The sequence below is a fragment of the Orbicella faveolata genome, unplaced genomic scaffold (genome assembly GCF_042242905.1).
Source record: "Orbicella faveolata isolate gen_17 unplaced genomic scaffold, um_ofav_v1 contig_35, whole genome shotgun sequence".
Lineage (NCBI taxonomy): Eukaryota > Metazoa > Cnidaria > Anthozoa > Scleractinia > Merulinidae > Orbicella > Orbicella faveolata.
Window position 1 is genome coordinate 9,302,432 of NW_028301564.1, and position 15,022 is coordinate 9,317,453.

Below are 15,022 nucleotides of genomic sequence, written 5' to 3' on the forward strand. Positions count from 1 at the left end.
GGAAGCCTGTTATTGGTTAACTTTCCCAAGGTTTGTAACTTCCAGCAAAAGATTGAATTTTACCATATGCTGCTGTCACATTGAAGTGGCATTTGCAAGTGTCCAGGCTAGAGAGGCTTCTAATTTCCCTCACACTTTGCTCTATTTTGAGTACCAGTATATGATACAGTCTTCTGCAAGAGTAATGCAAGCAAAATGAGCGAATTTCGTTCTTTGTTTCCGTGATTTTTCAATGAAAGTTTGCTCGAAAGTTCGATTGAAATTTCGCAGCCAGTTAAGCGATAATTCCCAGTAACAAAGGATGGTATTTCTTTGAATTTTTGTTAAGTTAACGAAAAATAATTCACCAGCCTATACTCTGATTTCGCTAGGCATTTAACTGGAGGTCGCCAGCGTTTGCGCAATTTTCGCAACTTTTTGTGACTGATCGATGTACTGACGAAAAAACTGTCATGTAACTTACACAAGATAAATTTGTATTCATGTATTTGCTTGTAAATTCATGCCGGAGAACACAGTATGCAGTCATCGATCGCTATATACATGTAAAAGGATAACATACAGTCACATGCCTAAAATTTGCGAAAGGTTTTCAAGCAGGTTCGTTCTCTTGAGTTCAGTTTCATATGCAGAGAATTAGAATGTACTTGCCACATTATTAAAACAGAGAGCTCAGTTTTTTCCACAAACAAAACAGAAACATCTTTAGTTCTGGGTATTAAGCCGTTTAAGCAAACAGCCACAAACAACTTGTGAGGAACTTTCAATCAAAACACACCTTTCTTTAGCTGGATACACCCAGCGTTTCAATCGTGTTTTGCAAAGTGGCAGCAATACATACTATTCACTAATACAGCCTAAACTTCATAAACAAAGGTTATCGAAGCCACCTTTGAACATAAAAGTTTTTAGGTTCTCTACTTTTATAGAAAACTAGAATGTTGTCAATTTGAACGCTCATGAAACCATTCAGTTGCTGTTTATTCAATCCCAGCCCCCTCATGGTTATTTGTTATAAAAATACTGGGTGTACTTCGCTGCATTTTCATTGCCTATGTAGTATTCTTTGGGACTCTAAAACTTACAGGGAAAAACAATTCTGGAAGACCTCCTTCACAGTAATGCAACCACGATTTGTTTCTAAAATTTATTACGAGTTTGCCTTGCCGGTGGTGAGACCTTTGCATGGCGGATGAACTCACGGTAATTCCATGTTTTGCCAACTTCTTCTGGATCTAGCGGTGTCATAAAAATGTGGGGAAATTTCCTCGAAATATCGTTTCAAGCTAAATTTCTTTGAAAAGCCAAGAAAAGCCAGGAATTTTCTTCAACTCGTTCAGAACTTCGCTGCTCGGATAATTAGTGGTACATATAAATTTAAGCATATAACTCCATCACTCAAGAATTTGAGGTGGCTTCCTGTGAAAAAGCAGCTTTACCTCCCGAGACGCTGTTTTTGCTTTTAAGTGCATGACGGGCTGCGCCCCGACCTATCTGACATCACAATAAGTCAAAAGGCAACAAATATCAAGCAGAACCACAAGAAACTCACAACAACTGAATATTCCCCTGTGCAAAACCACTGCTGGTCAGAGATCTTTTTATTACAGAATAGTAAAACTATGGAACTCTTTAGACAAAGCCTTAAAACTATGCGAGAGTCATGCAAATTTTAAGAAAACTCTGAAGACAAAGCTTCTCAGCGAGTTCTCAAATTAAATTTTTCTTATTTCTTTCATTTTTCTTCCTTTCTCTTTTTTTTATATAATTAGTGTACTTCATACATAATATATAACTAGTGTACTTTGTACTTATCTCACCTCATGTATTATATTGTTCACTGAAAAACCTTTTAAAGAGTGTACAATAAAATTTTATCTTATCTTATCTTAATTTCGTCAAAATTCATTTGCATTACTTTTGCACAATACTGTATATATCAGGTACTAATAAGTGGCATATGTTGGAGGCCGCTACAAGATGATCTTCTGCGTGAGTTGTATGGGTGTGTAGTTAATAACCCAGCCTTATGGTTCTTGAGAACATTAGTTTTCATCAAATGTAATATAATTTAGATAATGACCATTTAATGTGAAATAGGACTTTAAGTAATTCTTATGATAAAATGTTTGTATTAGCAGGGATATTCACATATTTTGGTCAGTAGGAAAACTCTCTGTGCAGCCCAAACTGACGTAATACGACGTTTTGTTTGTTCGCATTCTCAGTTTGAGAGTACGAAAATAGCCCATTCTGTTGCAGAACTAGAATGTCAAAAAAATGTCAAAAAAATTAGAACTAATAGAAAGAAACATTCAATACTCCAGCCCCTCTCTGCCAGTAATCACTCTGTTTTATACAATGATTATACCTGTAGTTGATTTGTTGTCAGCAGATCTTTCACGGTATATATTGAAGTACTGTTAGTGTTGTATTTGTTTTATTTGAATTGTTTGTGTTTTTTTCCAAATATTTACAACCATAAATCCTTTACGAAACTGAGCAGCTCTTATTTTGAAAATTTATGTAGAGCATGTGATCTTAATATGTGCGTAATAACTAATACAGCTCTTAATTGTGTTTGTGAATTGATCATCAGATTCTTCCAGTCAGCAAATCAAGTCAGATGATTACATTCTATTTTGAGAATGGGTGTGTTGCCACTCTTCGGACAAGTGGCACAGAACCAAAGATTAAATATTACGCAGAGCTTGCTTGCCATCCAGGAGACAAGTACGTGGATTTCTTTAATTGATTGATGATATAACCACAAATTTCAGGTGCAAAAAGAGGTGCACCCAGTATAAGCCAATGGGCCTGCATACACTCAAATGCCCTTTTTGGAGAGCGTCTTTTGAATCTCAGTGCATTACCTGCAAGATCAGAGACCTGCTTAAACATCAGTGTAGGACTTGCTTTGCGCTTTGTATCATTGTGATTGAAAGTTACTATGGGTTATTCGTGTTTGCACTAAAGTGCTTTTGAATGCAGCATGCTCTCCAACTATGTTAGCTGGTAAGGTGGTCCCATCCATCAACCTCTATAGAACTAGCTTTACAGGTTTGACGTAAGTTTTAAAGTCTAGGCCATGGACAATTTGAAAGTCACCAATGCAGAAAAGGCATGCCTCTAATCCATCAGGGTCTGAAAAGTAGCTGATACATTACATAACCGTAAAGTTGGTATGGTCTTCTTCTACAAAAATACAGTGTTTTCTTCGGCATCTCATCTATTTTGACTTTCCAGGGATGTGATCCGCCTTCAGAACTAGGGTAGGGAATCACCTTGAGTAAAACAATGAATTAAGTCTCAGTCAATCTAATCCAGTTTCACAAGGGGATATTAATGATGGCAAGCAATGGCATTAAACTAACCAAAGAGGAGAGAACCTTGCCACGGAAACTAAAATCTCAGCATTGATATGGACATTAAAACGACAGACAAGACTTGTCTCCTGGGGGTTGTTCTTGACAACAAATAAAAATTGGACAATCACGTTTCTAGTATTTGTCGCAAAGTAAGTGCGCAGATAAGTGCTCTGAACAGATTGAAGAATATTTTACCACCTAAAACTAAGGAATCGCTATATCGCACACTTACACTTCCATATTTTAAATATTGTAACAAAGTCTGGCACCACAGCAGAAAAAGAAACACTGCTAAAATCGAGAAAGTCAACAAAAGGGATTTGAGGGACATCTTCAAAGATAAAAGTACATCTTATCAAGATCTCTTGCAAAGAATCAGACTCCCATCCATGGAAACTCGAAGAATCCAAGACGTGCCATTGACAATAAGCAGTAATTTGTATATCACCTTACGCTCGTCCAAGTATAATCTTCAATATGACTATATCCTTTCTTTGCCAAACATCAACATGACTAAATATGGCCTCAAATCATGGAGATATTTTTTCCGCAAAGAAATCAAACAAGCCAACAAATGAAGTAGGTGGGGGATTGAATAGATACTGGCCAATTTTTCATTACTTTTGCGTGTTTGCCGGCTCCCAAAGCTTCACCGGCGATCTGGGCAAAACAGCTCAAGATGTGCCAGTATCTATTCAATCCCCAACCTACTACTGTCACATGCCCCGCCAAAACTCGTTTGAACATTTGCAGTTACCTATTATAACTAAAAGAATGCCTGAATCAGACAACCCTGTTGAACCCCCTCACCAAGTTAAGCAACGTTTTTGCAACGAAGCGGGTGATAAAGATGTCGCAATCGATGGTAAGTCATTAAAAAAATCACCAAGTGCTTGGTCTTTGCATGATTACCTTTGTGAAGCCCGTGGGAAAATGTTCACACAATGTTACAGTCTTCACAAACATAGAAAATACCATTGTAAAATGTTAGAAACAGAAAAAATGCCAAAAGAAAATTATTATTCCTACCAAACGACGTTGTTGAAGCCATGAAACGAATGAATCCACACAAGGTTGTCAATATTCTCGTCGCAAAAATAAGCTTTGCATGACAATGTTTTGTCACGGTCTGGTTACTAGGCTCTTCTCGGTCGAAGCATGGCTACAACTTAAAATTTAACTTCGGAATTTTAGTCATGCACGACTGGCCAAAAAGACAATAAAAGTTCAGATCGGGTTTCAATTTTGTGAAATTTTTCAGTGAAATGCAAGGCAATTTATGAAACTTGATATGCTCGAACGATCAGAGTAAGATATTGTTAACCCCACTTCAGTGACGTCAATAAGGGAAGCCCCCACAGATCAGCTGTTTTTTCTGCTTCAGAAAGCCTCTCTTTGTTCTACTGCATTTTGCACTCGATTTTTACTTGAAAAAAGGTGAAAAGTGTTATTTTTATTGACCAGACCGAGAAGAAATGATGTATTCTAACGAACTGTGGGGAAAAAAAGAGAAATCCGGCTGTAAAATTCTTCTTGGCTTCAACATTCCTGAAGGCTTTGAAAATTCCTGTCGGCTTTAACTGAAGCCAAGAGGAATGCCACTGGAAGCATGTCAAAACGATAAGTCATGTAAGCACTCAACCACTGCTCAAGTAATATCATGCATGATTTTTTTGCCACTCTGGCATGAAATATTCATTCATGAGAAATGCAATCAAGTGGAAACTGGCAATCATGTTTTTATAATATGCAAGTGAAACCGTGTGTTTTCAAATGTTAATTGGAACCTCCAGCAAGGCTACACGAAGTGCATGCACAGCAGGTCTTTGATTTCATGCTTCTTTGCATCTTTAAAGAAAGCGTCTAGGAGCTGGTCATTAAGAAACAAATTATTATTGATTATTTTATGATTGTCCTCTGAATCAAAGGTTTTTTTATCTAGCCCAACCCATCTTGTGGCGGCTTTTGGTTCATTTTTTTGCAAAAACACAACAAACGCATTTTCTCTCTCCGTGTGGTTTTTAATAGCATTTATCTGTTTTAATTCTTCAGAGTCTTTTTCTCCAAAATATATCAAAAATAAAATATTTAAATCTCAAAGAATCTCTTTTCTAATGAATTCACCATTGTAAATAACGTTTTCATACAAAACCTCGTTGTGGTATATAGGTTTCAGCCCAAAAAATTTTAACATACGGTTATTATCCCCCATGCTTTCAAAATCTTGGGGTCAGTGAAAACAGTATTGATATAGGTGAAATCGTCGTCACACCGAGCCATCGGGTATACCACTAGCTTTTATGTATTTAATTAAAGCGGGCAAAACTGCTGGCCACCAGAACCTCTCAGGAAGGATTTTAATTTTAGTGCATAACCCACCTGAAAACTGACAATCATTTTTTTATAATATGCAAATGAAACTGTGTTTCTCATTTTCCTCCTGGCTGCGGATGTCTTTCTTAATCTTTTCAATGTCAGCCGCTTTACAAGACAGCTGACATGTCAGTTTTGCCCTCACAGCTTCTTTTAGCACATTATACTGTGAAAATTCAGTCATAATAAGTTGGAACTCTGCTTCAGAGATCTTGTTATCTGCCAATGCTTTGGAAAGAAGCCAGTCAACCGTTTTATGTTTCACTATGGCAAGCGTGACAATTTCTTGATGCTTCTTGATCTTTGAATCAAGCTTCTTGCTGGTGATTATCAGCCCTGAAGAAATCAAAGCGAAACAGCCACCAACACCACTTAGTGGAATTGTGGCCAGCAGCCCAATGACAGACAGAGCCAAACCAAAACTCACGCTTGAAAATGCAGCTGAGAGAACGTTGGAGCCAACAGCGCTCCAGTTAACCACCTTTTTCGTTCGTTTATACTTTTTGTGAACCACTCGATAGTGGGCGACCTCGTTGTTCAGAGCGTTCAAATGTCATTGATTTTCTGCAACCGAAAGTCGGGCTGCAGTTGGGGGTAGAGAGGCTGTGGTGAAGCTTCAGGAGGACCGGACGGCAAAACATTCGCAGACGACATTGTATAAAAAGCATTTAAATTATTTCTAATTCAAATTCCAGAGGCAAGCCCTTGAAATGAAAGGGTTCGCCATCTTCATCTCTGACACTGAGGGTGATGCTATGTTCAAAGGTGTCTGTGGAGCAGTCATGCAAACTTCTTGTGGGGGAGGATGATAGCTTACTTTTTCATAAGGCAAGCCTTTCATTTTAAATTTAGCCAAAACATCCCATTTTTTCCCATTCAAAAGGTTTTTGGTTTTGTTGATCAGATCACAATGAATGAAGTAAATGGATGGGCTGTTTAGCTTTTTGACATAAGTTAACACACCTAATGTCAGCCCAGTGCCAATCAACCTGGCCAAAGCGTGACTAACTGAAATTTGTTTTTTTGAGATTGGGTCCCATCATCATTTTTAGCACAGAATTGGGTTTATTTGGTTCTAATTCCAATTTTGCCTCGTTCTTATATTCTTTCAAACTCGTTGTTAGCTCTTTTGCGAGGCTATCAACACAGTGCTCTTAATTAGCGGTCGTCCGGTTGTCCGAGACGACCAAAAAGTTTACCGGGCAACCAATTTTTGGCAAAATCAAGAGGCTGGTTGCCCAAGTAAAAATCAACGGACAACCCAGCTAAGAATAGAAAATAAATTCATCATAAACAGCACCCGACTTACGTGACGGTTTTGTATTGTCAATGTCCGACACTGTGAAGTTCATAATAATTAATTTGCCTCAGCTAAGCGTTTGCCTGTGTTTTGGACATCTGTAAAATTTACAAAACATTGCCAGGTACGAAAATGTAAGAGAAAAACACAAAGTTTCATGTCTGGTGGTGATCAAGATCAAAGATGCCATTTTGAACATGCCACAACTCAAACCCAGACTTCCGCGAAAACCATTGGCGTACACTAAGAACTATGGGATTAGTTCAAGCTTGACTGCCATGTGATTCTACACGGCATGTAAATAAAGGTAGGATTGTTACAATAATTGTTGTCAAATTCTTTATTTCTTTACGATGGAGACAAAAATGGATGTGTTCTTGAGTAGTGCACTGAAATGTGTAGGTGAGGTAAACAGGCAAGCTCTGTACCAGACCCTTTGAAAGATATTTGCCCCGCTCTTTCTACATTATGCCATGAATTGGCAAGGCAACAAGAGATGAGTTTCATGAAATGTACTTTTGGAATCAGCTCTTCAAAGAGCTCAGTTTGTCTGTTCTTTTGCATGACAATCGTGAGGACAACCATTTTTCTTCTTCAAAGAAGATATATTGTACAAATATAACACATTCAAAATGGACTCCCACAAGAAAATTCAAAAATGGATGGAAACACCAGAGGCAAAAACTATAGAAACCGCGGCACAGAAGAGTGCATGGGCGGTGTTCACAAAAAAGTTTCTGAACATGGATAAAAGCAAGTTTGTTGCTCATGTTGAAGTTGATGAAAAAAATAACGTCAGCCAGAAATATTTTTTAGACAGCCCTACTTCATTGCAGAGCGTTTTTGGCTCGACAAAAATTTTTTTAGCGAACGGATGAAAAGTGTGCTCGGTTTGATGGGCATGGTACGCTTTCCTTATCAATTGTCACTAATGAAAACAATAGCAGCATTGCCAATCCCACCTGTAGATTTCACAGAAGCAGCGCCAAGCCTTACGAAAATATTCAGTGCCCAGATGAACATCTACATGACACCAGACAGCTACTTCGCGACAAAATTCCGCAACATATTCCAGAACACCAGACTCAAACGCACCTCTGCGGCAGAATCAAAATGGTGGTTGGGCGGCCAACGCATACAATATTGGCCTCAACAACTCTACTTTGCTGTTTTCTGCACGACAGAGGGTTGTGGAATTTCTCACAATCTTTGACAGCGGATTGTCTCTGCCGCAACAAATAAGAGCTTTTCATACATTTCATGTGTATTTCACGGTCAGGCGAATTTTGTTCGAGGTGGGGGTATTCAGAGTATAAGTGCTTTGCCGGGAGATCCCACGTTCAATCAATACAATACGAGTAATCCTTATGATGAAGCTTCATACGACAGAATCTGCGATGAGTTCAGAATAAAGCCATCGAGCAATTTTCGCTTCACACACAGGAAAAACCACGGGCTAGAAAGCGTATACATTGGCGCGTCAGGGCACGGAGCAATGAAAACAGGAACCTCTTATCCAGGGTTCAGTAAATTCAGTGATGAAGGAGGGGCTGCAACCAAAGAGAACTGGATTTCTAACATACAGCCAGGTGTAATTGCGTCCACTCAGTATGACTGGTTCGCTGACTGGTTTGACGCAGGCGGTGCTTTCACTTGTTAATCAGTCAATCAAAGCGTTTACTGCGTCTTGGGTTCGGAAGTTAACATATACAGCAGTATTCTTGGCGAAGGAGGTGGAGGGAAAGAAGCCCAGAACAATGGAAGACGCAAAAAGACAACCAGACTTGGCCAAGAGCGTGCAAAGATATCAGCTTGCGGGATGAAGCAAAAGTTAGACTCAATCTTTCTGTGTGCCTTGGGGCATGGCTAATGCCCGCGAGCATGATCATCAACACAGAAAGCACAGTTGGCTATAACAACAAGCTCAAACAAGAGATTTCTGGTATGAAACTCCGGGCCAACAATGCAATGAATCCAGGTGCAAAGAAGGCCGGCCTTAAACTAATAGCAGGAGGGCCATCAAAAATTAACCCGCCAAACAGCCACCCTTCAAACCTGATCAACAAGGCCACAAGCACTTCGAAAGAACCCCCTCCCTCACTCACACAAGAAGGGTAAAAAATAGAGCCCACTGCTTCGCAACAAAACCGCTGTCATTTTGGTATGGTAGAAGTCGTGGCTTTGCTGTTCATGGCGCTATGTTAACGCCGCTTCTTAATGTATTTTTGAGGTATTTTTTATAAAAAATACCTCTTAGTCGACGTGTCAGGTATGTTATGGACAGGCCAATGGATTAGTGAGTGAGTGAGTGAGTGAGTGAGTGCGTGAGTGAGTGAGTGAGTGAGTGAGAGATGTACACATGTCACACCAATCAGATTGGATCTACTATAAACAATCAATCAAATTTTTGAGTTACTTTTTCTAAAAAATACCTCTTAGTCGGCGCGTCACGTATGTTATGGACAGGTCAATGGATGAGTGAGTGAGTGAGTGAGTGAGAGAGAGAGATGTACGTATGTCACACCAATCAGATTGGATCTACTATAAACAACCAAACAAATTTCTTGTTGTAAAGGTAAACTGTATGCGAGAAGATTTGATCCCGATAGAGTTCAGAACGGCCACATTTATTCTTCTATAAAATGGAGGAAGTATTCATATATTGGGTTTACTTCGACATTTTCTGTGGGCAAGGCTAAGGATTTTAGTTATGAACGAGATGAGCCCTGAGGTTTGAAACAGTTGGTGAGTTAGTAGTATGCATATGGCACAAGATATTTTCATTTTTAGTTACAAAGGTAACTTGATACTCTTGTTTTTCACAAGGAGTAAAATGAATTACAGGTCACGAATCGTCGCTTCTAGTTCTTAGGACATGTGTTAGAGGAGACGAGACTATTTAGATTTGAAACACTTCTAACGATTACAGTAGTAAGTGCAGGTAATGATTGTTTTCTTGTTGCATGCAAATATATCGAGATATTTTCATTTTTTAGTTACAAAGGGTAATTTGACACTCTTGTTTTTCACACGGGAGTAAATTCAATTAAAGCTGACGAATCGTCACCAATCTTTCCCACGAGATGTTTGCTATCTTTAATTACAAATGGTAACTTAACACTTTTGTTTTTTATATGGGAGTAAATTCAATTAGAGCTGACAAGTTATCAGCTATTGTTTCCAGGAAGAGAAATCTGAAGTTTCTCATTAGCGGCTTATTTGTTTCTTGCCTTAACTGCATTTGTAAGAGAGACCAAAAAGTTCCCGAGTTAGTGGCTTTAAGATTCTGCAAATTGTAAATTTGTGACAGAAGAAACCAGGAAAGGGCTCAAATATTGCTGCAGACTCCGTGGCACCTAATGAAAGTGCAAATTAATGTAATCAGTCTTTGAGGAGACTTGTTCATCGATGCAGGATAGTATCGGCCAAGTAGTGTTGTTTACCTTCAATACTTCTCATTGAAACGCTTCCCAGTGGTATCAATCGATATTGTTGTGTATTAATTTAGAATTGTTGTATTGTTAACAACAAAGGTGGCAACAGAAAAAGAAAGTGGTATCCCGTGACTATCTGGTAATTAAATTAGTTCTTGTTCATCTGTGATAAGAAAATTTGCATTTTGAGAAAAAACAAAATTCTCTTTCTCTTTCTCCAAAGTGAGTTTGCAAACACGTGAGCTCCTGGTTTCTTTCTACCACTCTGGCCTCTGCCGCTTCTTTTTCTGAGGGCGTGGCATTCTCATCTTGGATGATCGCCTGATCTTCCTCATTTTGGCGCTGCAGCTTGCTTTCTGACTCTTTCGGGTCATCTAACGGGTTTGTGCTGTTTAGCCTTTCTTCCATGGCATTTCTTTCACTTTCTTTTGCAGTGATGCTTGCTCTGAGTCTGTCGACCTTTGCTTGCACTTTTTCTTTGATTTATGCCTGTTTTTTTTGTTTGTTTTTTTTATGCCACTTCCTTTTTTGCATTTTCAAAGTCGGTTTGTAAATTCTTTTTCCCTGGTTTAGACTGAAAAGTTCTGCTTCACTTTCAACTTTGGTGCCTTGTTCCTCTTGAAGGGCATCAATCCGGGCTTGAGTTCTATCGATTCGTTTTCTAAGCTCTTGCATCTCTTGAGAGTTTTTTTTTCTTTCTGCAGCAAGGGCCTCTGTCTGTTTTAATGGGTTTTCAGCTTCTAGCAATCTTTGGCGTTCTTCTCGGATGGTATCATGGTCGTCATCTATAATTTCTTCAGCCCATGGGCCAAGAGGGCTTGAAAATTTGTCTGTGAAACTTTTGAGGGCCCTTTCCATCAGCTTGAAAATTTTGGCACCTTTCTTGCTGAAACTAATTGGCCATAATTTCTTGAAGTTCACTCTCGGGAACCTTCTGATAAATTCTTTGGCCCGTTCAAGCATGGCTGGTTTGTCTTCCTGATGTTTGAATTCGGTAAGCAAAGGGGTTTCTTCATAAGAAGTTTCAGGCAGCCGAGTCTGCTCATGCTGCCTTGTTTGCATTTGTATTTCTTTACCACTGTGGTAAGGGGTGGATGCCGCACCCGGTTGAAAGGGCCTGGTTGTGTTGACCTCTTGTTCATCATCGCCGTTGTCGTGGTCAAGGTTCCAATCAAGGCCATCATCTTGGTAATCAAAATCGCCACCACCTTCCACCATTACAATATTTATTTTAATTTTGTTTTTTAATTAGAAAAATATTTACAGCTGTGTATATATTCGTTGAAGAAGAGATGTCCGTACCAGAGAACCTTCACCCAACGCCCAACAAAAAGACATTACATGCCATGAAGGCCAAAGGCATGAAGGCCTTTGACTGCACTGAAGCCAACCCTGGCAAGAGGCTGAATGTTTCTGTGCCTAAGCTGAACAAGAACGAGGTTCTTGTGCCTGGCACGCTGGCGCTTCGCTTTGACATTGACTTTTCTGGAGGACACACCAACAACTTTCTTGTTCAGAACGTCACGCGTGCGCTTGTTTACAAGTTGTTTGTGAAGTTTGGGGGCACTATCCTTCAAGAAACGGTTGATTACGAAATCTACAAAACCTTTGAGGACCTTTTCCTTCTAGGGGAAAAGCGAGACAACATGGTGCCTGAGGGAATACAGAGCAAGGATTTATGCAAGATCCATTCAAACTCGGGGGACAAGAAAACCTCGGGCATCGCCGCTGAAAACAAACTGAACAAAGTTTACAGAACCAAATATTGCATCAGGCTAGACCATGATATCCTGACTGACCACGGTGTTTTCTATCCCCAGGCCCTTTGCAATGACCTCGTTTTTGAATTCAGTCTTGTCCCAGCTTCACGAGTGGTCAAAGGCTCTGACCCCACAAATACAAATACAGGCTGACATCCAGCTCGAATACGAAGTGATCCAAAGCAAGACACTCGTAGATGAGGTGCACAGCGTTTACTCCAGTGGCAAGGAGTTTGCTTATGACCATGTGTTTTGTCATAAAGTGGTCCCGGTTGTGAAAGGCACTGACACAAGGCTGAACATCAAAGTCAACACCCAAAAAAGGTCAATGAAAGGCATCCTCCTCCTGTCCATAGAGCCGTATGCCACAGGCACAAGGGATTCAGAAAAATACATCTTCCCCAACCTGTTGAGAGTCAGTTTCTTGTGAACCAGCTCTGTGGCCCCTTCTGTGGCAAGTTTGATAACATCATGCTCATCTGCCCGGCATTCCCTGAATATAGCAATGGCAGATTCCGCAGACACGCAAGCCAACTCTTCGAGTCAACAAGTGACTTCAAAACTTCCAACCACTAAACCAGCAAAAAACCCACAACGAGTGGCTGCGGGAAAGGCCATCGCCGAAAGAATGAGACTGGCTCGCGAGGTGCAGAAAGAAGCCGCATCTGAAGCTGCTGTCATTATTTCAAATAACAAGGCAAAAGAAGCTCCCAGCTCTTCGAGTCAGCCCCTCTTCGTCAAACAAACACGCCCTCAAATTCTGTCGGTGAAGACACAAGAAATGTTCACACCACCAGCCAAGGCTTAGTGTTTTCAGCATTTTGGTTTCAATGATTGGAATCTGCCACAAACGCGAAAGGATCAAGCAAGTTTTCACCAAGAGGACACCACAGACTCCCCCACCATCACCAACAACAAAGCCCTCGAAGAGTCTACCGCAGCCTAAAAAAGGCGTCCACTGTATGGATTGAAAAAAATAATTAAACATTTCTCCTTCATTATTATATCTGATATGGTAACAAAAGTTGACATTCTAAAAGTTTTCATCAGCACTGCTCCCATTTTTGTAATAGGGCTGCTTTGGATCAACTTCAACAAAAAGGTTTTCAAAACGGTTCACCATCTCATTTCTGCGCTGTTCAACTTGTCAGAAGAAAGACGAATATGTGAGGATTGTTTTGAATATTACTCAGATGACGAGTCTGATTTAAAAGAAGAAGAAGGGTACTTATGTAAGACTTGTTGGGCATGCCAGTGACGAAGTTTTTGTTTTAAAAATAAAAAATGCGACTTACATGTCTTCTTCAAAGAAACCATGTCTGACGACAAGTTTGTGAAAACACTCTTACTGGCTTGACTACCAGCATCGGCTGGATTGCAAAAAAGGTGGTGAAAGAGAACTTCACCCCTGACCCCAGCAACAATGCCATGAAGTATGCAAAGTTCACAGCTGTCATGGCTGGCTGCATCACACTGAAACAGTATCTTGAAGAAAAGATTCTTCCACCAAATTGAAAAAAATAAGCATATTGCTTTATGATGGCCAGCATTGCAATGATGATCAGAGGTGCAGTTCTTAACAGCGCGGCTTTCACCAGCAGCAACTTTCTTGCTAAATATTTTGTCCGGCAACAGCGGAAAGGCTGCATTAGAAGAGAAAATGCGGCATGACAAAGCTCTTGAAGCTTATCAGGCCGCTATGGCCAAACACACACGTGACCGCCCCAAGCTTCTTGATTGGATCAACACCAACAGGAAAATCAAAGAACAGGCAAAGCAGAACTTCACGAACATCAATTATGCATTCAAACTCTACAACCAGGCACACCCAGACCAACAAATTATGCCTCCCAAAGAACCCCAGTTCTTTGACTTCTAAGAGCCAAGTGAGCTACAGAAACAAGGCGAGCTGCTTTTTGTGGGCAGCAGCGCACTCACTCTTGGCTATGCCGCTTTCCATTTTCTTTGAACTTTCGCGGGTGTAAAATAATGGACACCAAGCTCACCAAAGTCTACTACAGTCCCAAGGGCTACTGAAAAGGCATCTCTGCCATCAAAAAATTAGCAGAAGCTGCAAAAGTCCCTGAATAAACTGTCAAGCAGTGGCTTATCAAACAAGCTCTCTGGCAGATCGATCTCCCTGCACCACGCTACGTTCCTCATCCAAAATTCAAGGTATCATCGCAAAACGTGGTCCACCAAACGGACCTTCTTTTTCTGCCACACGACAAGCTTCCCCACAGCCGCCAAATTTACAAATACGCGCTGACCGTTGCTGACGTCGCCAGCCGTTACAAAGAAGCTGAGCCTCTGACCTTGAAAGACTGCTGAAGTTGCGAAGGCTTTTCAGGCGATTTACAAGCACAGCCCTTTGACGTGGCCTCCACTGCTGCAGGTTGACCCTGGCCACGAGTTTTTTTGAAGTGTGACCAAAGAATTAGAAAACCACAAAACAACCATTCACCATGAGTGCACCGAAATTCACAAAGATCAAGGTATTGTTGAGTGGTTTAACTGCACGCTCGCTGAGCGCTTGTTTGGACATCAGTATGTCGTAGAAATGCTCCTGCCTTCTGGCCAGCAGTTGACTGCATGGGTCAAAAGGCTTCCCGACATCGTTAGCACTCTGAAAAATGAGGTCACTCACCTAACTGGCAAAAAACCTGCTGTCACAATCAAAACGAAAGGTGTTGTGGCAAAACCTTCTACTCCTTACTCAAGACATGTTGGTGTGAACGAAAAATAGCTCCCCTCCAATGGAATGTTTGCTTTCTCTACCAGCCTGGT

General features: G+C 40.4%; 1 protein-coding gene across 3 annotated transcripts in view; it reads left to right on the top strand.

Moving 5' to 3' along the window:
• LOC110062393 (phosphopentomutase-like) overlaps positions 1 to 15,022 on the top strand; it is a 100,062-nt gene that overhangs the window by 77,804 nt on the left and 7,236 nt on the right. For all 3 annotated transcript variants that reach the window (XM_089272978.1, XM_089272980.1, XM_089272979.1), the window contains one exon: positions 2,600 to 2,733. In XM_089272978.1, coding sequence (XP_089129104.1) covers positions 2,600 to 2,733 — 134 coding nt within the window. The remainder of the gene's footprint in view (positions 1 to 2,599; positions 2,734 to 15,022) is intronic.